Source organism: Chanos chanos, chromosome 1, assembly GCF_902362185.1.
Source record: "Chanos chanos chromosome 1, fChaCha1.1, whole genome shotgun sequence".
In the NCBI taxonomy this organism is placed as follows: Eukaryota; Metazoa; Chordata; class Actinopteri; order Gonorynchiformes; family Chanidae; genus Chanos; species Chanos chanos.
This window is the reverse complement of record NC_044495.1, coordinates 4,482,769-4,506,540: the sequence shown is the minus strand read 5'-3', so window position 1 is coordinate 4,506,540 and position 23,772 is coordinate 4,482,769. Positions and strand designations below refer to the sequence as shown.

Sequence of the window (23,772 nt, the reverse complement as noted above, 5' to 3'; positions counted from 1 at the left end):
ACATTTGGCTAATTTGTTTGGCTAATTTCTTTTGCTTTGGAGTCGTCTGACCTCAGAAGAAGAGTTTTTAAAGACCTCTTTATCTTTTCTCTTTTTTTTGTCAGCACAAAATTATAAGTTCACTGGAATATTTTTAAGTTTGAACTTTGACTGGTTGTGTGAAGGCATTAGTGGTTTTCCTTTGAATTAACCTTGTGAAAACAAACAAACAAACAACAAAAAAAAAGTCAACTGTACAACTGTTAAGTGAAAACGAGTTATTTAAAAGAAAAAAAAAGAAAAGAAAAAGAAAAAAAAAAGTGAATTGGCTCCAAGGACTCGGGGTGTAGTGTTGAACACTTCCAAACGTGTCTGGCTTTGATTAGGTTACACCCTGATTTTGAAAAAGAGTTGTCAGGTGAAATTTGAATAAAACCATGAACCCAGACCCTGGTCTGCCACCTTAACTGACTCAATGTGTCTCGTGCTTCCTTTGTGTCACACAGAAATATTTTTTTTTTTATTCCATAACAAAAGAGAAATGACCATTGGCAAACTGTTTTTCGTCGTTCATTGATCTTATTTTAATTAACTGCAAATGTTAAGATACGACAGATGTAACATTTACACTTAACACAGATTCATTCTTCACACCTGTTAAATTAATTCAGTTTTGAATGATATTTAACGCTCTGATAATCGAGGATCACAGTGGTCGCATTGACACGGCTTAAAATAATAATTCACATAACACACGCGTTCATTTACAGATGGGTGCAGTCAAGTTTTCTTCCTTTAGGGAACACGTGAAGAAGAGGATGAGTAAACTAAACGTTGAAAAGCAGTTCTCAAGCTTCACAAACAAAAGGCACGACACGCCCACCTTTCATCTCCGCTTTTTGGAGGCCGATGTTTAAAGCCCGTTTCCATCAAGAGTAAGCTATCGAATAACCTATGAATACTTTTTTAGAGGACCGTCTGGTCTACTTCTGCAAGAATTATTTCTGAAATGCTATAGTATACGTCTGATTTGTTCTTTCAACACAAAAACAGCTGCGCTAAGAGTCATGTCAAATTTACGCGATAATCTGTACATTCGAAGAGTGATGGATAAATAATCGTTAATAAACAGTATATTCTAAAATGACTAATTTAAGTGAATATAGCCAAACATCCCTTGACCTTAAACAGTGCTTAGACTATATATATATATATATATATACATATAAAATGCCTAATGCCTCGTTACCACGGAGATGTGGTTTCCAGTATCAAAGCGATTTCTGTGAGAGATGGGGGGGGAGGAACGTTGTGGACTGGTGTTTGTAACGGCAAACCAGATATGACACAGCTAACAGCTTAAGCAAAAATATCTGACATGTTACTCTTGTTTGACGAGTTTGTATTCGCGTTTGATTCTGGAATAGGGCCCAATGCTGTCATCAAACACGAAGTCCCACAACACACGAATCCAAGACGTATGCTGGGGCAAGGTGTCGTAGTACTCTGCTGCAATTTTCTTCACCTGTCAATCAAAAAGAAGTGAAAAACAACATCGGCAAACAAGTATAGACCGATTCCAGACGCTGCTGACATTAGCTCCAATCACTCCGTTCTGTATCTTTGTACTATTAGGGCATACTGGAGCATGGAATAACTATGTCCAATTACCAGAAATCATACCTAACTGATGTCAAGACAGCGCAAAAAGATTATTTACCGTTCAAGGTCCTCCAGATACCGCTGAAAGCATCTAATTTAAATCTTTAGGTGTATTAAGATTTTAACCAAATATTCATTTAAAAAAATAGCAAAGGGAGTTCGATCAGATGACTGCTCTCGTCAATCTGATTAGATCGGCCTTATCTCAGTCTGTGGCCAAGCCCTCGGTAAGATGCACACTGGAGTTTCTTGTTGGTGTCACTGACAATTAATCTCTCACATATTCCCATGTGACCTCGAATCAATATTTACCGTCAAAACATGGGGAAGATCAGAGGCCTGATTTTTCAGAAATTTTTGATTTTTAAAACAAAACTTTTTCTTTTTTTTTTTTTTAAAGAAAAGTCATAAGGATGGCCCTGCCTTCATCCTTCGTTAAGTTGTTTCAAACCAACAGAAACTTGCTGCAGTAGAGGACTTGGTCGTGTCCTGCTGGACTAACAGAGTTACAGGGAAGACCGCTGGTATTTGGTGATTACAGTGAGATGCACTGAAGATCTGCTAATTACACAGGCTTCCCCATTCTACAGGCTGAATCCCACATCCCAGTGTGTGTGTGTGTGTGTGTGTATGTGTGTGTGTGTGTGTGTGTGTGTGTGTGTAATATGCCAAATATTTGAAAATTTCTTTTAAGCTATTACAAAAACAAAACAAAAATTTTGAAGCTATAACTGTTAAATTTTAACAAAAAAAAACAATAGGACTACAAATCCTTCGCTTATTCAAAGCAGACATTATGACTCACATGCTGAAACATTTTGCAACGTCTTTCTGGAACGCGGCCAACTCACCATGGGCAGTTTACTTCCGGGGATGCTGGGGAAGTCGTGATGTTCCATGTGGTAGCCCACGTTAAACGTGATGAGGTTCAGGGGGCCGTAATAGGAGTAGGTCTCATGGCCTTTCAGGAACATGTAATGCTCGGCAATGAAGTGTCCAGAGATTGGATGGATTCCCATGCACAGAATTGACCCGGAAATGAGATAAACAATAGGCTTTAGGCCCCACAGGTAGTAGATGACGATGTCAGCCACAAACTGGACAACCGCATTCAGCATCTCCAGCCTGGTAACAGGTTTGGGGTTCACCACAAGGGGGCGCAACGCATAAAAGAAAGGCTGGAGGAAGAGCCAGAGGAGCTTCCGCGGCGGGGTGCAGAAGAACCAGCCCTCGAGGTCAGTGGGGACGTCGACGTCTAGGCCGTCGCCGCCCAGGTACCGATGGTGGTCGATGTGGTACTTCTTGAACGAGGCCGAGTAAGGCAGACCGATGGGCAGGTTGGCGAACATGGCGAACCAGCGGTTCCAGCGCGCCTGCTTGTTCCCGAACGCCACGTTGTGAGAGATGTCATGGATTGCGAGCGTCAGGGAGTGGTTAATGCAGCCTCCGAAGGCGTACGCCCAGAAAAACACCCATTTCCAGGAGAGGTCATGAACCATGTAACACGCCAGGAGCTGGGTAAGGACCATCCCCGACACAACCCATTTCAACTGTGGATCATGGCCCATCAGGGACTTGATTTCAGGATACTTTGCTGGAGAGAGTTAAAAAAAAAATTAACAAATAAATATTAGAATGAAAGGAATTTCAGTGATCATATGTTTGAGGTGTGTTGCCACTGCAGTTAAAATTTAAGGATGCAGTGTGGGTTTGTCTTTTTCCTTTTCTGCTTAAAAATTGATCCTTGTTATCAAACAATGCTTTTAGTCTGTAAAACTCCCATTTGTGGTAAATGTTTTACAAGATCAGTGTGTTTTAAGTCTTTAAGTTCACACGGAAGTTCAGCACCAGTCACGGGGTGTGGGGAATTTTTTTTTTTTTGTTTGTACTAAATCGATATGTACTTCTGCTCATGGAAGTCAACGTTGACTGTAATAATGACTTTTTTCAATCACAACACTTCCTAGCATAACTGAACTCTGTGACTGTAAAAATGGAATTGTCTGTTTAGAGAGAGGATGAGAGTAGAACCCAGTGCCAAAATGGAAGATGTGGGAGACTGCAGTGGTAGAACTGGGAGGAGTAAAGACCTTTAGCTGACCCTTTGACTATCTTTGTGGTCACAATTACACAATTTTTTCTCATGACGACTATCACAAGATTACAGTATGTGTTCACGGTATTATTTATTTTTTTTTGTAATTACACAAAGCTAAGTATTAGCCAATCAACCATAAACAGGGGTTTTTATTTTCCACGTACGTGTAAGAAGAAGAGTGGTTTTCGAGGTGCAAAGACACATTCATGTCTATTTTGAGTTGAAGTATTCTTCTCAGAAAAGTAACATATTGTTAATAAACCCTACTGTGTTCCTCACAACCTCCTGGGGCCTTAGCACGGCTCCCCTGTGCTTAACTCTGTCAATATAAACCAAACAGCTGGTGCAAAGCAGTTCATGGCAACTCAAGCAGATTTTTGGTCTCTCTCCAGTGGGACCTGCATCCCCCTCGACACACAGCCTTTGCAAATTAGCACTGCTGAAGTATGGTGCTGATTTTTTTTCTTTTTCTTTTCACAAATCTTTTCCGTGGCCCGAAAGCGATTGTAATGAACTTAAACGACAAAGCGCAAATTCAATGAAAAGCAGCCGACAAAGTCCTACTACCTTTACGATTACACCATGATTTCACTAGACTGCCATTCATGCAAATGGAAACAGGAAGCTCTCTTCTTCTGCTTTGCATTCGGATGCAAAACTCTGCTTGCTGCAGAGGGACTGAACACTTTATCTATACAGTTCTCCAATATAGTCAATGAGAAAACCTAAGTCAGTGGCTGGCATTACATGATTAAAGCTCTTATCTAGATTAAATAGCCAAGGGTCTTCTGTTTTATCTGACAAACAAAATGACTCACTGACTCTTTAGATCAAATAGCGACTCAAAACACAGACTTTCATTTGTGAGTCGAGATGTTAGCGTAAACATGTATTCAGTTCGTTTTGTGCTAACAGTGCTGAAACAAAACACGACGAGCCTCTATGCGTTTTTTGCATTATACTGGTTGTCATGGATGCATTGATTCTTCCCTTGTCCCACCTATTTGTGTCCTTAGCCTGCACTGAACTAACGAGATAACACTTATGCTCTCATAGGTAAACCGTGATCCCGGGCGTCATAGCAACAGCAACACCTTCTAATAGATACATACAACATGACCGAGCACACAACATGGTTAAAGTCTTGAAGGCTTCTGATCTTGTTTCCAACACGCACCAAATAATCACATGGGTGTTTGGATCCTAAAACCATTTTGATGTTTGATTGTGATCAGCAGTTCTTTAAACAGTAACTTGGTAAATAAGTAACTACACACCATAAAAAAGAACCATAAAGTAAGCCATTTATGCCTTGGTCATTTGTACTAAGCATCACACACTCATCAGTTACTTTGGAAATGTACCTGCCAACAGTGAGTGATGTCATAAATTCCTCGTGCTGCTGAAAAATCATTTTCCATTAACCCTTGGAATTGAAACAACGAATTCTGTCAATCCAATCCAAACCTTGCCGTTAAGGATCGAACCAGCTTTGCTGTGGGTGGCAGCTGGTTCATGCCGGTGAAGTACAAGTGAATGATTGACACGTCGGCATTGCAGATAAACAACTCCCACTCTCTGGTGCAATATCATTACAGAACTTTGATTCGATTCACATGTGCCACTTCTTCTTTTCTTTTTTATTTTTTTAAAAAAGGTCTGATTCACATAAACAGTTCTGTACTGGAAAAACCCACATCTGTTCTCATCACCTACCCTGCTAAAGTAAACTTTTAAGCAATTAGCTACTTGACTTCTCAGTAACAAAAATCACTGATCGAAGCACTAAGAGAAATGGGATGAAAGTTATGAACAGTCTTAGAATGAATGCTGACAGGAATTTCAATTTTTTTTTAAAAAATAGATAATAATACACTAATCCGCCACCCTCAGAGCTGAAAAAAAATAACCTTACACTGCTTTTACTCATATGTAACTAGGAAACTATACTTTATCAGTGTTTGTAACTATATTTCTAAAAATAATATAGCTTAATACATAGCATAACATTGCTTGTGGAGTCCCACAAGGATCTACTCTTGGTCCGTTGCTAATCGCTCACTGTCTCTTTTATGCCAGCTGTTGCCATGATGCCAATTTGCGTGGTGCCAAGGTGTAGCGAGAATAATTGCACATCTCTGTTGTTGATGATGATGTCATGTTCTAACAGTCCTTTGCTGAATACTCTCAGTTGCATTGTACACTGGATGAACAAAAATAAAAAAAAGACTGAAATTCCACACAGATGCACAAAAAAGCTGGAGGCTACCTTGCATTACTGATTAAACCTATAGTCAGGTGTCTTGGGCTTATTCTACACTCTGATCTATGTTGTATATACCCCACTGATCAGATCACTACAACTGTGCTTCTTCATTTGAGGAATACTGCACATAGTTTGACCCTTTCATGTGCTGGAAGACGCTGAAATGCTAACACGCTGCTTTGTCCTTAGTCATCTGGAGTACTGTTTATCTTTCATCTCCAGTTTGCTGAAGACAGCCACAAATAGAATGAAACTTCTTTAGAATGCCACGTTTAGTGTTCTAATGTATATCTGAAACAGAAAACTTTTTTCACCTGCCTTAGTTGCATTGCAGCAACTTCCTAATTCTTAACTAGATTAATTTCTTTCCCTCCCATCAGATATTTACATTCTAATCTTTCCTTTTTTTATTTTACAGTTGTTAATGGTGCCAACACCTTTATATACATTTGAGAGTTTCTGAATGTGTTTTTAACTGTTGTTTAACATCACTGGGTGTGTCTTGGGATACATGTAAAAACAGAAGTAAACCTGTGTTCTGTTTTTTTCCAGCCAAGTTACTGAACTCTACCCCATTATAATGTTATCGGGTATTGGCATCAAGTAGTTTCAAAACCTAGGTAAAATCATTGTAAAACCATAACATACTGAAGTCTTTTATTATAGTTTTGCAATTTTACTGTTTCTTTCTTTCTTTAACTACTGTTGCTTGTATCTGTGGTCATGCTCTATTCTCTTTTATCAATCTCATCCCTTGTGAATTTTTGCTCCCTTACACTGCGTCTCTTTTTGGTCAGTGTTTTTATCTTGCCCCTGGGGCTGCATGTATGAAATATGCTATGTAAATAAAGCTAGGCATCGTTGTTCGTTGTTGCCGTTGTTACTGGTAACTAATCTGGATTAAGGCCAGCTCGTGGTTTAGTTTTTGAACCTGTTGTTGTCATTATATCTCTGTGCAATGTCATCATTGCAATAAGACAGAAGTGTGCTTGATTCAGTCATAAAATAGAGCAATGACGTAACAAAGAAACGTGTGACCGTTAAATGTCCTTATACTGCCGCTATGTTACACCACCCTCATGAAGTTGTAACATTAAGACAGAATTTCATGGATGGCCACATCGCAGCAGCGTCATGTAAACTGCATTATACCCTGTGGAATGCTGAAGAGATAATAAAAGAAAACTGATTAATATTTCAGGACCTGGAGGTGTAAAACTACCCATCTCACTTAACAATTTCGCGGAGCTTAATTTTTCCACCACAAATGGAAAAACACTGGACAGAGTCAGAACACAGTGGAGGGATCTCCTGTTCTAATTAACGTCGGTAACACATCTTTCAGCACAAACTAATTTGGAGGCACGATAAACATAAAAGTAATAATAATAATAATAATAATAATAATAGGAAAATGGAAATGAGGATCGGTTTAAAGTCCTAAACTGTAACATAACCCACCTATGATGCGTGCTATCACTAGTGTTTACAATTCGAGGACTATTGTGTGTCTTGTTACCACGCAGACCCGTGAGCCTCGTCATTTCCACCTGAACCACGCTGCCATTGTTCTACATTTTAAAGGCGGGCAAGCCTCTGTAGTAAATCAGTTTACATATAACAAGAGACCCAGGGTGGGTTAATGCAATGGTATTGTCTGCTACAGAACATACACTCCCTCCCATTCATTCCCTACGTGGAATGTGAAATTGATCCGATTCATTAAGGTTGACCAAGAGCTAAAAGTATGAAAATAAGTGAACACAGTCGGGTGGTGTGACAGGCTTTTAAGGCAAATTCAATGAACATTAAACGCGGCATGTCAAGTACCGCAACCACAGAGAAGAGCGCACCTTGTGGTTTTGAAACCAAGCGCATACTTCCGTGAAACTAACCAAATGACACCATTTCGTCTTAAGTGTAATTAATAATTGTACTTTTCATTAGTTATACGGTACAAGGACTAAGTAACTAACTTTAATGTTTCAATTATATACAGTGGGTTTTGTTTGGGGACTGATATGAAATAGTTCAAGAGGAAGTAGGAGCCTAGAATATCGCGACGTGGTCACTCTGTGCCATCAAAAATAATTATCAAATAATGACAAAACGAAATACGTGACAGAGAGTGTTGCGGACACTGTTCAGACAGGTCAGCTCGACTTAAAACGCTGGAGTACAACAAACCAATACAATACAATACAATTGGCTACAAAGTCGTATTTGAGATCTATGACAAAAAAAGTTTTAAGTTTACTTTTTCAGTCGGACTGATTTTAAATTCGTCCCCAGTTTACGTACCTAATATTTCTTTTCTTCTCCATGTGTGCGGTTGTTCATCGTAAACCCATTCAAAATCCCCACGTCCACCTGCCTTTCCCATTTTACACCTTCAGCAGCGGCGTGCCCTGTGGCGCTCAGGTGGTATCATGCCGACTTCACTAGTTTCGAACACGCCCTAATGAAGGCGAAGGTGTCAGATGAGTCCAGGCGACCAGCCTTAACCGTCAACACCGCCCACATCCACTCCTCAGTGATAAAGCCAGTAGAACTTCAAGCTTTGAAATGACAGTAAACACATACAATACTGCGTTCCTCAGTGAGACTTTGAAACTAACTGAAACGCTTACATTTTACGTGAGATAGAATACGGAAGGGATAATACCTGATTGTTTTTTATTGTTCTTTATTATATTATTGTTGTTATTTAACTGCTACTCTTGCAAGCTGAGCTGGCCCCAAGCCCAAGAATTTCATTGCTGATAATGATGTCTACAATTTGTATCTAGTAAATGACAATAAAACTTGAAACTTGAAACTTGATTCAGTGTTGAATGTAAAAACAGAACTGTGTCAAGTATTTAAAAACAAAAAAACAAAAATGAAATTGCTCCACTTCGTCAAAAGCTCTGATTACCCAACTTTCCTGAACGTAAATGAATGAAGAGCAAGTTTCCCACGTAAATCACGTTCGGGCTAACGCGTTTTTTTCATCATGCTTTTGATGAATAATTTAATGCACATTGATAGACGGCCTGTCATTAATGTATACCGTCATAGTGCACATAAGCCTAAAAAAAAAAGAGATGACCACAAGGTGGCGCAGGTTCACACATTTAAAATGCATCTAATCACTAACCATATTAACTGGCGGAATAATACATAAGCATGTTTATATCAAGAAGCAGTCGACACATCAGAAGCAAAATTAAAATAAAAAGAATAACTAAAATAAAAATATTGATTATTTTAATTGATTAAAATATACTTTGTTTTGAATGTATAACTGGTTAAACAGGCTCCCTGCTGTGCTTCATGACTTAAATACATACATAATATTGCCGAAACAATGTCATAAAATAAGACTGAGGAAGGCGGTGTATTAGGACGGGGTAGAGAGATTCTGAGGCTAATCATTACCAAATGGGCGGGAGGAGGGTCCACATGAGTAAATTGAGTCCGTTTGAATGAAGACATGGGCAGAACGCTTAAAACAGCCAAGAACCAGGCAAGGTGCAAGAAATAGTTTCTTTGAGCAAAAGTTACACTTGGTTAATGAGTGTGTATGTACGCTTATATATGTTGAGTTGACTGAACTCATCCACACGATTCATTACACCACCACCTAGTTTACAGAGAGATGACCTAATTAAGGAGCGAATCACCCACCTTCATACAATATGTACATATACAAACAACACACCCGCGCGGCAGCATAAATGTTCCCGGCAACTCAACTCTTAAAGGGCAAACATACACAGAAGTAAATATTTGTAGATGCTAGACGTTGTTCAAGGTTTTGATTACGGACCACTGTTTAACAAGCATATATCGTTACATATAAGTAATTATTGTATGTGAAACGTCGTTACTATCAACAAGCTTGCAAAAAAAAAAAACTCTCGCAAAGTCGCGCGAGACGTAGTCAGTTAGTGAAGAGCCAGTGGAGATGGGTGTCTGTGCAGGACGGTGTTGAGCTGTGTTTTGTGGAGTGCTCGAGGAGGGGGCGACGCCGCCGGAAGGAGGAATAGAGACTGGAAAGTAGTTAGTGGAGGTAGATTGTACAAAAAAGTCAGAGAAATGGCATCTGGCGATACACTGTACATTGAAGCGGACGGCGGCGAAATGCCAGCGGAGATAGTTGAACTCCATGAGATCGAAGTGGAGACTATAGAGACAACAGTGGTCGGTGGAGAGGACGGCGAACATCAGCCTATGATTGCCTTACAGCCCTTGGTCACGGATGATCCAAACAATGTTCATCAGCATCATCAAGAGGTGATATTAGTCCAGACCCGGGAGGAGGTAGTAGGCGGCGATGACTCAGACCTGCGAGCAGACGATGGGTTTGAGGACCAAATACTTATTCCCGTCCCGGTTGCCGAGGAAGAATATATTGAACAGACTTTGGTCACAGTTGCAGGGAAGAGCTCGACTGGACGCGTGAAAAAAGGTTCCGGCGGCGGAAAGAGGGCGAGTAAAAAAAGCTACTTGACTGCTGGAGACGCAAGCGGTAGAAAATGGGAACAGAAACAAGTACAGATAAAGACTTTGGAAGGGGAATTTTCGGTTACGATGTGGGCTTCGGGTAAGTACCAAGTTAGTTAAACTACGAAAAGCGCAAATCCTAAGTTCAGTTACATTGTTCTCTTGTGTACGCTTCCAAATCAGGGGCCTTGCACGGGTTTCAAGGTGCTTTCCAGACGCAGCGTGTCTGATTGTTTTTTGGCCTGCTGTCAAGTAAAAGTTTCACGACTCAACAAATAAACAGTCTTGCTTGTGCCGTGTCTCAAATGTTTTTGTTTTGATGGGAAGCCATGTTTTTAAGTGTTGATGGGCGCCGCCATATTCCCCCAGACAAATATGGCGTCCCGAAAATATGGCGCTGCCGTTGCCGGGGGAAGATGGCGGCAGCGCCGGGTAGGAGCGGATTGAGAGAGCCCTCTGGTGCTGGCTGCTAGGCCGCAGTGGCGCAGTTTCTCAAACACAGCTCATGCAAAGCACGCAGCCCCTAAACACAGGACGACACATGAGAGCTGTTTTAGGAGCGTGTTTGTAACGTAATCCGACTTTGGGGCTAGTGCACATAATGAAGGACCCGAGTTGCATTATTTCTGTAATCGTTAAGTGACGTGTTTTTAACGGACGTCCTATATATTTGTCTATAGACTCATAAAGCAAGTGGTTTTGTTAACAGAACATTGCGATTTAAGATACTGAAATCATACATTGATCTTGTTTCTCATCTCATACCTTCTGGTTTAGACCTGAATTTAAGGTACCATACGCTGTGTTTAAAAATTTCACAAGTAAGATTGTTGCTAACTTGATAAGATATTATCGAAAATAGTATTATCGTAGGTTGGTGTTGTGTGAACAACGTCAGAGGTCATGTATCTGCTCTTTGTTTATTATTAACTTTATGTTGTTTCTTTTAAGTTTATTTCTGTCTTCCACAACGCGTATTACGGGGAGCGAAGCCATTTGTCACAGACTGATCGGAGTAAACTGCCCTATAACACTCGAATTATTACCTGTCAGTAACTTTTCAACCATAATTTGCTTTCACTCTCTGTACAAGCATTTTACTCAGTTCGCACCAGAGCCTCTCTAAGACAATTTCACTAGACCTGTCTATCAGCGAAAATAAACAAGTTTAGTCATCTTTTTTTCCCTGTGTAGTGGAAAGAGTCTGACGCTAGATGATTTTAAACTGACATGCGCAGTGTAGCAGGAGCCTTGATGCGTGTGAATCTGAACTCGTCACCTTCTGAGTTACTATCAGATTACGGTTTACCTGTTACTTTCGTGTTTTGCCTGTTCTTCCTCTTTCGTTTATTTTGATATCCCGAATGACTGCTGCATCCTAGAATGTAGTTCTCAGCCAACTAAGAATCTTTAAGTGTAAATCAAGGCTTCTCAGTAGTAATGTTCCTTAGCTTTTGTCCTGTTGGGTGGTTCTGACATTTGATTTGGGTAATGTGGCCAGTCGAGAAATTCTGCTTTGCGGTGTACCTCCTTGGAGAGAGAAAAAAAAAGCTGATTTGGCAGTTGTCAAGTCAAAAATCTAAATTGTCATGCGGCAACTCCAAAACAATTCTGCACTTCATCCTAGATGACAAAAAGGACGTCGAGGATGAATCGATGGTGGAAGAGCAGATTATCGGTGAGAACTCTCCCCCAGATTACTCGGAGTACATGACGGGGAAGAAACTCCCGCCCGGGGGCATCCCGGGAATCGACCTGTCCGACCCCAAACAGCTTGCGGAGTTTGCCAGGTAGGTACCGGGATACTCCTTTCATAGACTGCAGCAAGTCACCAAACTCACTGTAAGCTTGTGAACTGTGCCCCTCTGCCGTCTGTTTGCGCCCACGTGAAGAGGTCTGTGACTGCTCTTGTCTGCTTCACTGAGAAATTTAGACTCTAATGATTACAGCAGTTTAATGGGGAAAAGGACCCTTTGGACAAGACAGGACAGGGTTTATATGGATTAAAATCTGGATTTATATGGATTTAAACGTGTAGATAATTTGTAACGCTCTTCTCAGGCACTCTCTGTTTAGTCCCTTATTTTGAGCTGTATGGATAAGGATTAGAAAAGGACTTTTTGGGATATATTTGTTGGAGTAATGTTGTTTGCCATAGGTCACCAGATGAAAATAGGGACATTTGTTTCCTGTATTTTCTTACCTAATAACAGTCACTCCAAGAGCATTGGTTAACTTCTCTTATAAAGAAAGAGAGAACATAATAAGGAAAGAAAAACAGTTGAATGCAGGTTGTACTTGTTGTTTTGGGGTACATAGTATTGCCCTTTAAAGTTCACAACATATAAGACGGTTTTATTTGTTTTGGGGTTTTTTTTACTGGTATGTCAAAATAAGGAAAATTCTCCCAGTTGTGACCTAAAAGAACTACAACTCCCAGTGTTACAATGTTATATGGTTTCCAAAATGTCTATCACCCTGTCTGTGTGTGTTTTATAGAATGAAGCCTCGGAAAGTGAAGGAGGACGACGCCCCGAGAACAATAGCATGTCCCCACAAGGTAGGAATCTTCCACGTGTGTTGTATTTTGACATAGGTTCATTTTACTACACATTCACCTGCTCAGGCAAATCTCATACCTCACAAACTAAGTCATTAGAGAAGGCCCCTTACTTATTTTGATACAAAGTCAATCCCATTATACGACTGAACCAGAGATGATGTTTTAGGCAGATTTCTGTGTTTATGCCCCTCCCCTAGTGGTGCTATTACCTTTATAATTTGACATCAACCAGCCAGATTCACTGGTAATGATCAGTGGTGATTGCGTGAAAGTGTCATTTTGACGTTGGTCACTCTCGTGGTTAGCCTAATCGTTCGCGGTTTCACAGGGGTGCACGAAAATGTTCCGGGACAATTCGGCGATGAGGAAGCACTTGCACACCCACGGCCCACGGGTGCACGTCTGTGCGGAGTGCGGCAAAGCTTTCGTGGAAAGCTCCAAACTGAAACGACACCAGCTGGTTCACACAGGAGAAAAACCTTTCCAGGTAGGCTTGCCTCGCTTGCAACAAAACTCTTTAAAACAAACAAACAAACAAACAAACAAACAAACCTTGAAAACCAAACACACACAGTCCAGGTTGCAAAGAGTGGACAGAGAACATCCATAACCCATGGAGAAGAACTAGTTCTTTTGTAAAAGAAATCACTCCCCTTGTGGTCTGTGTATGTTTTAAAACTCTGACCATTAACTGAAATAAAAACAATATTGAGAACTTTACTGTCTAAAACTCAAATTTTTGGCCTGGAACTACTTGATTTAAAGGGGTTGTCATGTCTGTCGCACATTAGGTAACTTTCAAATGTTTGTGTGTATTCGTAACTATTCGTGTGTAGATTCCCACTGTTTTTGTTTCTTCTTTTAAATGTCTCTGTGTTTTTCAGTTGATGGATTTTTTCTCTGTTTCGTTTCTCCTGCAGTGCACATTTGAAGGTTGCGGGAAGCGTTTCTCTCTGGACTTTAACTTGCGCACGCACGTGCGGATTCACACTGGAGACAGGCCGTATGTTTGTCCGTTCGATGGCTGCAGTAAGAAGTTTGCTCAGTCCACCAACCTCAAGTCTCACATCTTAACACACGCCAAAGCCAAAAACAACCAGTGATCTGGCTCTACGTGGGACGCCGGAGACAAAACAAACAAACAAACAAACAAACAAAACCTAGTACTGCAACCGCAACAAATCCTCCTTTAAAACAAAAAACAAAAAAAACGCAAATTCTCTTTTGTACTTTGTTTATAGGCAGATGTTTTAAGGTAGATTTACGAGACAGGTTTGTTTTTTTTGTTCTTGTTGTTGTTGGTTCTTTTTTTTTCTGGACATGTTTATGGGGAAGTGAATGATGAATGTTCAAAAATAACCACCCCAGCGTTCTCTGATAACACACCAGAATGGGGGGGCGAGAGAGAGAGAGAGAGAAAAAAAAAAAGAGAGAGAGAGAGCGCATGGCTTCTTCTTCTTCTTTTTTTTTTTTTTTCTTTTTAAACCCTTCTGGTAGAAAAACAAAACTTTCTTCGTGTGGAAGATGTGAATTTGTGGACCTGCAACATCTACAGACAAACTATTTATACTGCAGAGCCCAAAGAATGTGATTTTTACCTAAAATTGCTCAGTTGTCTGTCCTTGAGGAAAGACAGTCCTCTGTTTCTTTTCTTTGTCCTCTCAGTGTGCATATTGTACACTTGACTTAAATTAGTTTTGTCTTATAAGTTGCATATACCTTGCCATTTGCTCCTCTTTTAGGTGGGGAGGTATAGTTACACTATTTTTGTTCTGTTTTCCCTCTGTGTTTAAAAAAAAACAAAAAAAAAAAACCCTTTTCGGGAGAGGTACCCTTTTACAGGTATCTCGTTTTGTATAACTGTAAGATAAATTGCTTTGGAATCATGTCGATTATAGAGCTGCTAATTAGACTGTGTTAAGAAAGAACTTATTAAAACAGTTTTATTCAATATGAGTTTCGTCCCTTAATGCATAGCACACCCACGGCTTTCCAGGGATCCTGAGGTTGTTTATTTGTACCATCCGAACACAGCTGGGACGTCTTTACTGCCTGTGTTCATTACGAACAGCAATACTCTCAGAAATGACAATGTGAGAAGTTAACAAACAATTAAAGCAGGCCCCAGCAGAATGCTTAGCACATTCTTCATTAGTTAAGTTCCAAGAATTAATAAAAAAAATTGGATGAGTGCGAAAGTCAATCGCATACGTCTTCATACCTGAATGTATCTGGTACGCTGTTTAGAGAGAATACTGCCAGCGGACTGGCAGGGAAAACAAAGCAGAAAACATTGTCATGTAGGGAGTGGACTGAATGAAACACTCTGTGGTGTCTGTAACGCATGAATATTTCAATTATTTTTGCCAGTCTCTCTACTTGAGCTCTGTTTTAGTGACTTAATCATTTAGAGTCATCATTCTGAATTATTTTGCGATAAAATTCTAGAACTCTTTGTTTACAACACCACAGTTAAAAAAAAAAAAAAAAAAAAAGGCAAAACAAACATGAAAGCAGTGAAAAGCATTGTGGGTACTGACATGCAGAACCAGGAATTTGACAGTCGCTGCCTGTGTCAAAAATATGAGGACATGCAACGTTCACGACCTCGGAGGGAAAAATTACCAATTTTATTCCATCTCAGACTTCATCAGTGAAATCTGTTCTGCATGACTGCGTGGACAGGGTGGCTGAGCTCGTGGTGCAGAGGGCAGAGATAGACTGCATGTGATTACGAATCTGCACGCGTCCAGAATGTACAAGACAGCCGCATCATGCATAATGGTCTTCAACTTACATACAGCAATCCTGAAAATCAGAATTCCCCAGGCACGATTTATAAAATATAAAATAAACGTGCCTACATGCTCTGAATAGTTACTGTTCAATTAAAGACAGCTGTTTTGTGTTTACTATGAAATATCTTGATATGTAAGGCATGTTTGAAACCAAAACACAACAGAGTTCAAAATAAAATTTTATTAGAGTTCTCAACAGCCTTTGCAGTCATATTGCAGCATCATCATCATCATCATCATCATCATCATCAGCATCAATTCTTTAAAAAAATGCCTCGGAGACCCTTAAATGTCAATAAACATCTTCTTAAAATAAAAAGGAAAACAATTCACTGGCATGTGAACCGTGAACTGAATCATCTTTTAAAAACAAAAGGTACTCTGTTCGTTCTGTTCCAACTCCAGCCAGCTCTCCCCACGAGAGTCAGGCCTGAATTTAAACCAGTGCCCAGTGAAGGAACAGAGCCGCAGAGGAAATCAGCAGGTCTTCATCTCAACTTCAAATTCAAATCTGCATCCTTATGCTTAAAACAACTCTGTAATGTCCCATGAGATTTACAGAGACACTCAGCGCATAAAACACAATTTCAAATGAGATCTTTAAAATTAGGCCATAATGGATATTATTGTTAAAGAGTTTTGTATGCATACCTTCTCAAATGTAGACACGATTGGTTTGAGCTTTTTGGCAGTCGTACCTAACTTTTAGTGCAAGTTTAAAACAACTGAAAATAAACGTTGCGACTATTGTCATCTAAGAACCTGAGAGGATAAACTTTGAAACAGAAAAAGTCCCTTTTTTTTTTTAACATGTCCAGATCGTTTGATTGACATCTGGGCGATTGCGGACGAGCACATTATAATGCAGGTAGGAGTTTACAGCCAAGTTGATTCAGGAGGGTGTGGGGGGGGGGGGGGGGGGCGATTATTTCTCCAGCAGAGCTTTGAGGAGGGCGGGGTAATTTGGGGTTCCCCACCCCGTGACCGGATCCCATGAGGGGGAGGCACAGAAGCCTTTCCCCTGGACTTTTTCATCCAAACAGCTCAGGTGACAGCCCTCTGTGACCTGGAGCAGATCCAGAGTGGATACGGAGGGAGAGGGAGAGAGAGAGAGAGAGAGAGAGAGAGAGTGAGAGTGAGAGTGAGAGTGAGAGTGAGAGTGAGAGTGAGAGTGAGAGAGAGAGAGAGAGTGAGAGTGAGAGTGAGAGTGTGAGAGAGAGAGAGAGAGAGTGAGAGTGAGAGTGAGAGTGAGAGTGAGAGTGAGAGAGAGAGAGACATTAATTATGCAGACAAAATGCTTTGCAATACTTTTTTCTTTTCCAACCTGTGCTGGATATGAACCTACTGTCAAATTGTATTTCTAGTTATTGTTTTGTTATTGTTTTGTATTGTCACAGTAAACAAATGTCTGACAGCTGAAGTTGATTACGAAGGTGAAAACTCTGCACAAACTCTAGCAAAATATCTAAATAAATATATTTGCACTAATATATCCATTTCCCAAAAAGCCCCGGTTTACATCCAGTTTTAAATTTAAATCCAATAAATTTAAATCCAAGTCATATATCAAGTAACAAGTCAAGTAATATAACTTTGCTTACTGTGTAACTCTGTTTCTTAGGTAAAATGTTCATTAAAATAAGCATAAGTGTGTACATCTCAGGGCAGCTAGCTGTAGCTATCTGCAACTCAATTACTTTGTGAATTTTTGAGAGATGACTAGCGTGTCAGAACAGTAAGACAACAGATTAATAAAATATCACGCATGGTCTGCCGTGGCAGTGGCTGGACTGTGCGACTTACGTCAAAGAGAGCGCGGCCCTGTAGCTTATAAAGCCGAGGGTTGAGGAACCCCAGAGAGGGAAGACCCTTCAGAAAACGCTGGTCATTAATGAGGGACAGGATTCCACCAAACACCGGCGTAGAGGCCTGAGAAACAGACAGAACGAGACGGGAAACGACACTGTCAAATCTCCAGATTTAAAACAGAACGACAGATTCCTGAAGAAGTCAAAAAACAACACTGCCCTCTTTTTCTCTCTAACTCACACACACACTCACTCGCTCTCTCTCTGTCTCGGTCAAGCTTCACTCACCGATGTTCCGGACACCCAGGGGATGGGGACCCGGTTGGAGACGACCCAGTAGTTATCAGACAGAGCGGCGATGTCGGGATAAGCTCTTCCACTGGCGTTGTAATATGAGACAGGCGGGAGAGACTGGACACCTTTCAGATAGCTGTTTACAGCACTGACCTGTACACGTTACACACAGGGAACAAACCACACATCACACGCAGGGGACGGACCACACATCACATACAGAGGAACAGACCACACATCACACATGGGGAACAGGTCAAATCTCTATCAGCTTAAAAAACTTAGTAATATGCGTTCATTATCTTTAAATAGCTGATTCTGGAAAGTAAAAATTTTTTGATCAGATTTACTAAAGGAAGCATCACACTGTGTGTACTAGTAATCATAAAATGTCTGAAGAATTTCAGTCTCTCCAAACAGTGACTCTGGTAAGTGCTATGTCAAACTCAGCTCCATAAAGCTGTCATTTTAAAAAACATGCTAAGGAACCCAAACAAAATCCATTATTACTCTGAATGGACTATAATCCCCCCAAGTTCATAATTCATTCTGAGGCGGTATGTATTCATGCTGTTCGTGTGTGACGTTTACCTGATAGTCGGGCATAGCGAAGACATTGCTGAAGCCACCCCCACTGATGTAATCTGTCACCTCATAGGTTATTTTGTAAGGGTTCTTGAATGAAGTTCCGCCCACCGTGGTCACATAGGGACTGAAAGAACACGAGACGGATGCGTCTCCTCATTATAAAATGTGGACAAGGCATTCCTATACATACAACTGGGATATATATTGTAAACTCTTTGATATGTAATTTGCCTGAGCGTGCATTATGATTTGCCTAAGCACTGAATTACATTTTAAGAGTTGAGCAATGTACGACATGGATGAAAGCCAGAATGACGAACTGGTTGTACTAGTTGGAAAAAAATCTGGTGTGGCCAGACAAAAGATGGTTTACAAGTTTTTGGCCAACGTCATCAGTAGGCTGCGTAGGAGAAGTCCAGACAATGAGAATGAGAGAGAAAGTCTTTGTTAAAATGTTAGCTTGTTCCCATGGGCGGAGTCTTATACCTTGAGGCGGGGAAACTCGGCCTGAAAACGTTCACTCCACGGTCCATGTGTCGACACCCAGCTCCACTGTCACCTAAAAGGGAAACATTTATTTGAATTAAAAAAAAAGAAAAAAAAAAAAAAAACAGGTACTGTATGTCTTTATTCAGTGAGAACTCTTCATATTCCAACACTTACTGTTTGTCAAATAAACACACATCTTTCCTATGACCAATTTTAACACTTTGCTATATGGCTTAAGGGCAATTCCTATTCATATTATCTATTACAAGGATCAAAACCCCCCCCCCCAAAAGCTGCATATCCTCACTCAGTGCACAGACATTAAGATGTTCTGGGGTGGACAGAGTCGACGGAACACAAAAAAAAATCAGGAGAAAAGTCATGGACACAACAGGGCGATAAGTCATGGACTTGTGGGACTTACCGGAGGCGAAGAGCATGGATATCCCCCTGACCCCGGCCTTCATGAACTCTGCGTTGATGCGATCCATGTACGCCGCTGACAGGCTGTCCTCATCATCCCCGTAGCTGATGGTGTGGACCCAAGGGATGGAGGAAATGTTGCTAAGCAACAGCATCCACTGCAGAAAAGGCTCCTGGGACTCGTGCCGACCTGTGAGGCAGGACAAAAGAAAAAAAAACGAAAAATACACGCTAAAAAATACATTACACCGTCATATTCATCAGCGAGTGAGAACGACTGTGTAACTGGCAAAGGCCAATTACGATCACCTTGTCAACAGATAAACAAACAATTTGTTGTTTACAGTCTTCCTGCTTCCTACCTCTGGATCAGCGCACTGTTTTAATCGTAAAAGCTTTCATGACTGGTTAATCTTCCTCAACGCACTTCAAAAACTAAATGAGAAATGCCATAAAATCCAGCATATTTATGTGTATCAATTCTACAAAAGTCATCAGGGGAACTGAATCATCAGCTTGGTGATGTGTCAAAAGCTTCCCAAATAGAGAAAGATGGCGAAATCAGAAAAGCGATTCTTCAAACACCAAACCAGGGCCTGCATTTTACAGTCAATAAGCCCAAAGGAGCTATTGCATATTGCATGCTGAACTGTGCACTCTATTTGGGGGGGGGGGGGGGGGGGGGGGGGTAAACCAAACAAAATGTTTGTGCATGTGTCATTTTGCGCCAGGAGAGATTGCATGTTTTTCTAACCAGGGTTAGTAAAGACCCAGGTGGAGATATTGGCTCCGGAGCTCATGATGTACTCCACGTCCAGACTGGCCTCGATCCCTGCCTTTCCTCCACCCTGCTTCCCAACCACTTTATCAACCACCGACAGGTGCTTAAATCCACCCCCAAACATGGTCATGAACTCCGCCAGGTCCGCTGGGTGATAGAACTGCTCCAAGAACTGTGCAGATCAAAGAGAAAGCCTGGGTAATGTTACGATGTATTATAACAAAAACAGTACAGCTATTGATGAAGCTGACTTATGTTTAATACAATTAGCAAAAACAGGTCTTGTGACAGATTTTGCTGAGGTGGTTTAATGCTGATCAGATAAGCTTGATACAAGACTGTTCCTCACACACAAATAAAAGTGAATTTTTTAATGACATTATGAAAGTATGCCAGTGGGGATGATAATACAGAGAATTTATCACTACATCATAATTAAACTGGAACATTGAACAGTTGTTGGCAAAGGTCTTTAAGGTGTCACGGCAACACTTCTAAGCAACACCACTGAGCCCTCTGACTGTTCTTCAAGCTTAACGGCTGTTCCCCTGGCCTACCAACTGTTCCTCGACCCTGCAGACAGTTCCTCACGACCACATGAACTGAGCTTCATCATCGTGCGTACTGCAGCTCTGCTATAGCTAACACAGTAACGATCTAGCACAAGCGTACCTGGGCGACCGCCTGGCTGTTGTTTGCGGCGGAGCCGACGTCGGCGGCCGTCAGGTTGTAGCGGCTCCTGAGAACGGCGGGTGTCACCCCGAGGTGGAAACCTGGACTGGTCTGTCTCCTCCCACTCCAGCTCTTCCCCACCTCTGACTTCGGCGGGAAACGGTGAACCCCGCCCACTAGAACACAAAATCATTTAACGTCCTCTTAGATCGGTCGGACAAGGAGGGCGTCGACCCGTGACTTCACGAAGTCCCGCATCTTTTTTTGAAAAGTTCTCGCGGGAAACCCACCAAAGTCCAGGTGCTGCGACACGTCATTGTGAACAGCGTAGGGAGAGGCGGACCTGATCAGCGAACGGTCTCCTCTGGTGTAACGGTGAAACTCACTGCCTGGGAGTAACATCTCTGCCACCCTGTGCAGGAGGAAGATCGATCAGGCTCACACACGCTTAACACGACAATCACCGTCAACAGTTCAATACTTATTACTCAAACCCATGGGCTGCCTGTGATGCCCTTGTATCACGTTACATTTCGCTTGGTTTGAAGGTGATATTCTATGCCGTATGTAGGATACTCTGGGAAGATGATACTCATACTGCAGTATTAAATGAGACATTGTCTTTGCATGTTTTCCTGTCCAAGTGTTCGATAGTTTGTGTCCAAGTGTTCATTTTAAATCTTTTCAGATTGGGACTCTAGAACAGTGAGTCCCAATCTGGGGGGGGGGGTCGTCCCCCAGGAGCAGGATTGAGAAACACTGCTCTAGAGGACAGCTCCACTGTGACACTGCTTAGTTTAGTCTACAGTTATTTAGTTAGTTTAGTTTTTGTAGTTATGATACTATTCAAAAATTAATCTCATAACACATTTATAAGTGGTAAGTTGTATACTTTTCTCACTCTATCAGGATAACAGTTAAAATACCTTTGAGATTTACCACATCAGTGAGGAACTGAAGTTACCCAATCCACTGAAATCATCATCCTTACCTTAAATGCAAGCTGCATTTAATATATATTAATATTTTTGTAATTATTTACCTATTTATTATTTATTATTAATCATTATTAACAAGTAATGCTTACAAATGGTTAATAAATTGTGACTAAAGGTGAATCAGACATATGACCGGGGAAGTGCTCACTGGACAGGCATGAGACACTGTAGAAAGTCCTGAGTCAGAACCGTGTGACAGTTTGTCACTCCATGACTGTTGAGCCAAAGCAGAATTGCTTTCTGGGTCAAGTCAGAGGGACGAACAAGGGACGTGACTTCCTCCAGGGTCAAATACTTCCCTAAAAAAAACAGGAGAGCGTTTTGGAAGAGCAAGAAAGGAACGGGGGGGGGCAAGAGAGAAAAGGGAGGAGGAGAGAAGGAGAAGAGAAAAGAGCAGGAAAGGAAAGAAGATAAAGGAAATTAGTCAAGAAAGTGAAAAAGGTTTCCTTAAGTCATCATCGAAGCCTGTCTTAAATAAAGCGTTTCGTACCATACTGGTCCGAGTCCGGATCTGACACTTGTTGGAGGAGCTCCCTCAGCCGTTCCACATTTTGCTGTTTGAGAGCAAACGTTAGCTCCACTTCTTCCACGGGACTAACGCGACCAGCATGGACCCAGTCCTCAGGCACTCTGATAAAAAAAATTTGAAAGACATTGGTAACAAGGTCAATCACGGACCTTAAAACCAAGCTTCGAGAAACAATTGTTGATAACTCTATATAGCTTACTCACGTCGTGTCTTGATCTGCCTCGAGATAGGCTGCATGCGCAAACCCTGAGCAAATGACTGTGAAAATTGCCACCCTGTAAACAGAATTCATATAAACCAAATAAACAGAATTAAGGAATTTCCCAAACATATTTTGTCTCACTATATCAAACAGTAGTCTTCATTATGCTTTGAAAGCAAGCAGTAAAACAAAGACTTCACAAGACGTTGCACCCGAGGTCTCCTGATAAGGAGTTCTATTCGAAAACCGTTATCACAACAGACCAACACACCAACTGTTGCAACAAAGAACAAACAAACAATCACTGTAGCAAGCCACAACTATGCTCGGTAAGTCCACAAGAACTGTGAGTGTCTGGTTTCCTGCAGTACAGGACAAATAATAGTAAACTGTTATGGTGTCCCCTTGGAAAGTGCATGTTATCAAAAGCTGACGCTTTAGACAGTGACACCCACAGTAATCAAAGCTGGAGATATTAAAACGTTACATGATACTTACAGAAACTGCATTATTGTGACATGAAGGAACAAGGCAAGGCAAATACAGATCTCCGGCAATGTCAACCTGCTATCTTCCTGAGTTTTGGTCATGTGACGATCACATGATACTCAGCTGATCTTTCTCAGGGAGAGTTTGGAGAACTTATCACGCTTTGCTGGAATTGTGTGTAGACTATCGCCAGAAAAACAAAATTCAACAGTACCGAAAAGGTACACGCTTTGTCCTCTAGTGCTGACCTGTACATTCATTTAGACACGTGAACGATAAGTACTTGTCGCAGCGTGGGGACTAAATGTCTTTTGCAGACCGGTGATGACTTGCAAAACGAGACTCAGAATAATTATTCTGTCCCCCATTCAAAGCATAGGCCATTGTGCACTGTCTAGAGAATATTCATATACGCCTTAGTCAGCTCCTTAAGTTTCTGGACTGTTAGGAATCCGTTCAGTATATGCAATAGATACTGATCTATTGGACAGTGGCCATTTTCAATGAGTCAAATTCTGTTTGCGTTGGACTGCCCTGAGTATAGCGTAAGAAAAACACGTTATTCGAGCAAAGCAGTTATCTAACAATTCGCAAAAAACGACACCGCAATGAAAAAGTATTTTCATATTTATTATATAAAAGTTG

The 23,772-nt window shown here is 41.1% G+C and overlaps 3 protein-coding genes across 3 annotated transcripts; 1 reads left to right on the top strand and 2 right to left on the bottom strand.

The window, feature by feature from the left end:
• Window positions 1-1,288: 1,288 nt before the first annotated feature.
• degs2 (delta(4)-desaturase, sphingolipid 2) lies at window positions 1,289-8,388 on the bottom strand. The gene is made up of 3 exons (XM_030783097.1): window positions 8,307-8,388; window positions 2,493-3,235; window positions 1,289-1,504 (listed from the first exon to the last, which is right to left on the bottom strand). The coding sequence occupies exons 1-3, from the start codon at window positions 8,386-8,388 to the stop codon at window positions 1,361-1,363; spliced, it is 969 nt and encodes a 322-aa protein (XP_030638957.1). The 3' UTR covers window positions 1,289-1,360.
• Window positions 8,389-9,978: 1,590 nt separating this feature from the next.
• Window positions 9,979-14,467, top strand: yy1a (YY1 transcription factor a). Its single transcript, XM_030776074.1, has 5 exons — window positions 9,979-10,593; window positions 12,121-12,283; window positions 12,993-13,053; window positions 13,385-13,543; window positions 13,977-14,467. The coding sequence occupies exons 1-5, from the start codon at window positions 10,086-10,088 to the stop codon at window positions 14,157-14,159; spliced, it is 1,074 nt and encodes a 357-aa protein (XP_030631934.1). The 5' UTR covers window positions 9,979-10,085; the 3' UTR covers window positions 14,160-14,467.
• Window positions 14,468-16,662: 2,195 nt separating this feature from the next.
• On the bottom strand, window positions 16,663-23,218 carry tpp1 (tripeptidyl peptidase I). The gene is made up of 13 exons (XM_030783715.1): window positions 23,137-23,218; window positions 22,640-22,711; window positions 22,398-22,537; window positions 22,056-22,206; window positions 21,200-21,321; window positions 20,910-21,085; window positions 20,211-20,409; window positions 19,458-19,646; window positions 19,031-19,103; window positions 18,548-18,668; window positions 17,951-18,109; window positions 17,658-17,783; window positions 16,663-16,920 (listed from the first exon to the last, which is right to left on the bottom strand). The coding sequence occupies exons 1-13, from the start codon at window positions 23,145-23,147 to the stop codon at window positions 16,780-16,782; spliced, it is 1,680 nt and encodes a 559-aa protein (XP_030639575.1). The 5' UTR covers window positions 23,148-23,218; the 3' UTR covers window positions 16,663-16,779.
• Window positions 23,219-23,772: the final 554 nt, after the last annotated feature.

Coding starts and splice junctions, on each gene's coding strand:
- tpp1 (XM_030783715.1), bottom strand. Junction 22,538..22,639: donor GAGGCAGATCAAGACACGAC/GTGAGTAAGCTA, acceptor TTTTTTTATCAG/AGTGCCTGAGGACTGGGTCC. Junction 19,647..20,210: donor CTGGGTCTTTACTAACCCTG/GTTAGAAAAACA, acceptor CCTGCCTCACAG/GTCGGCACGAGTCCCAGGAG.
- degs2 (XM_030783097.1), bottom strand. CDS start 8,388: ATGGGAAAGGCAGGTGGACGTGGGGATTTTGAATGGGTTTACGATGAA. Junction 3,236..8,306: donor GAGAAGAAAAGAAATATTAG/GTACGTAAACTG, acceptor AACTCTCTCCAG/CAAAGTATCCTGAAATCAAG. Junction 1,505..2,492: donor CCGGAAGTAAACTGCCCATG/GTGAGTTGGCCG, acceptor TTTGATTGACAG/GTGAAGAAAATTGCAGCAGA.
- yy1a (XM_030776074.1), top strand. CDS start 10,086: ATGGCATCTGGCGATACACTGTACATTGAAGCGGACGGCGGCGAAATG. Junction 10,594..12,120: donor GGTTACGATGTGGGCTTCGG/GTAAGTACCAAG, acceptor ACTTCATCCTAG/ATGACAAAAAGGACGTCGAG. Junction 13,054..13,384: donor CAATAGCATGTCCCCACAAG/GTAGGAATCTTC, acceptor GCGGTTTCACAG/GGGTGCACGAAAATGTTCCG.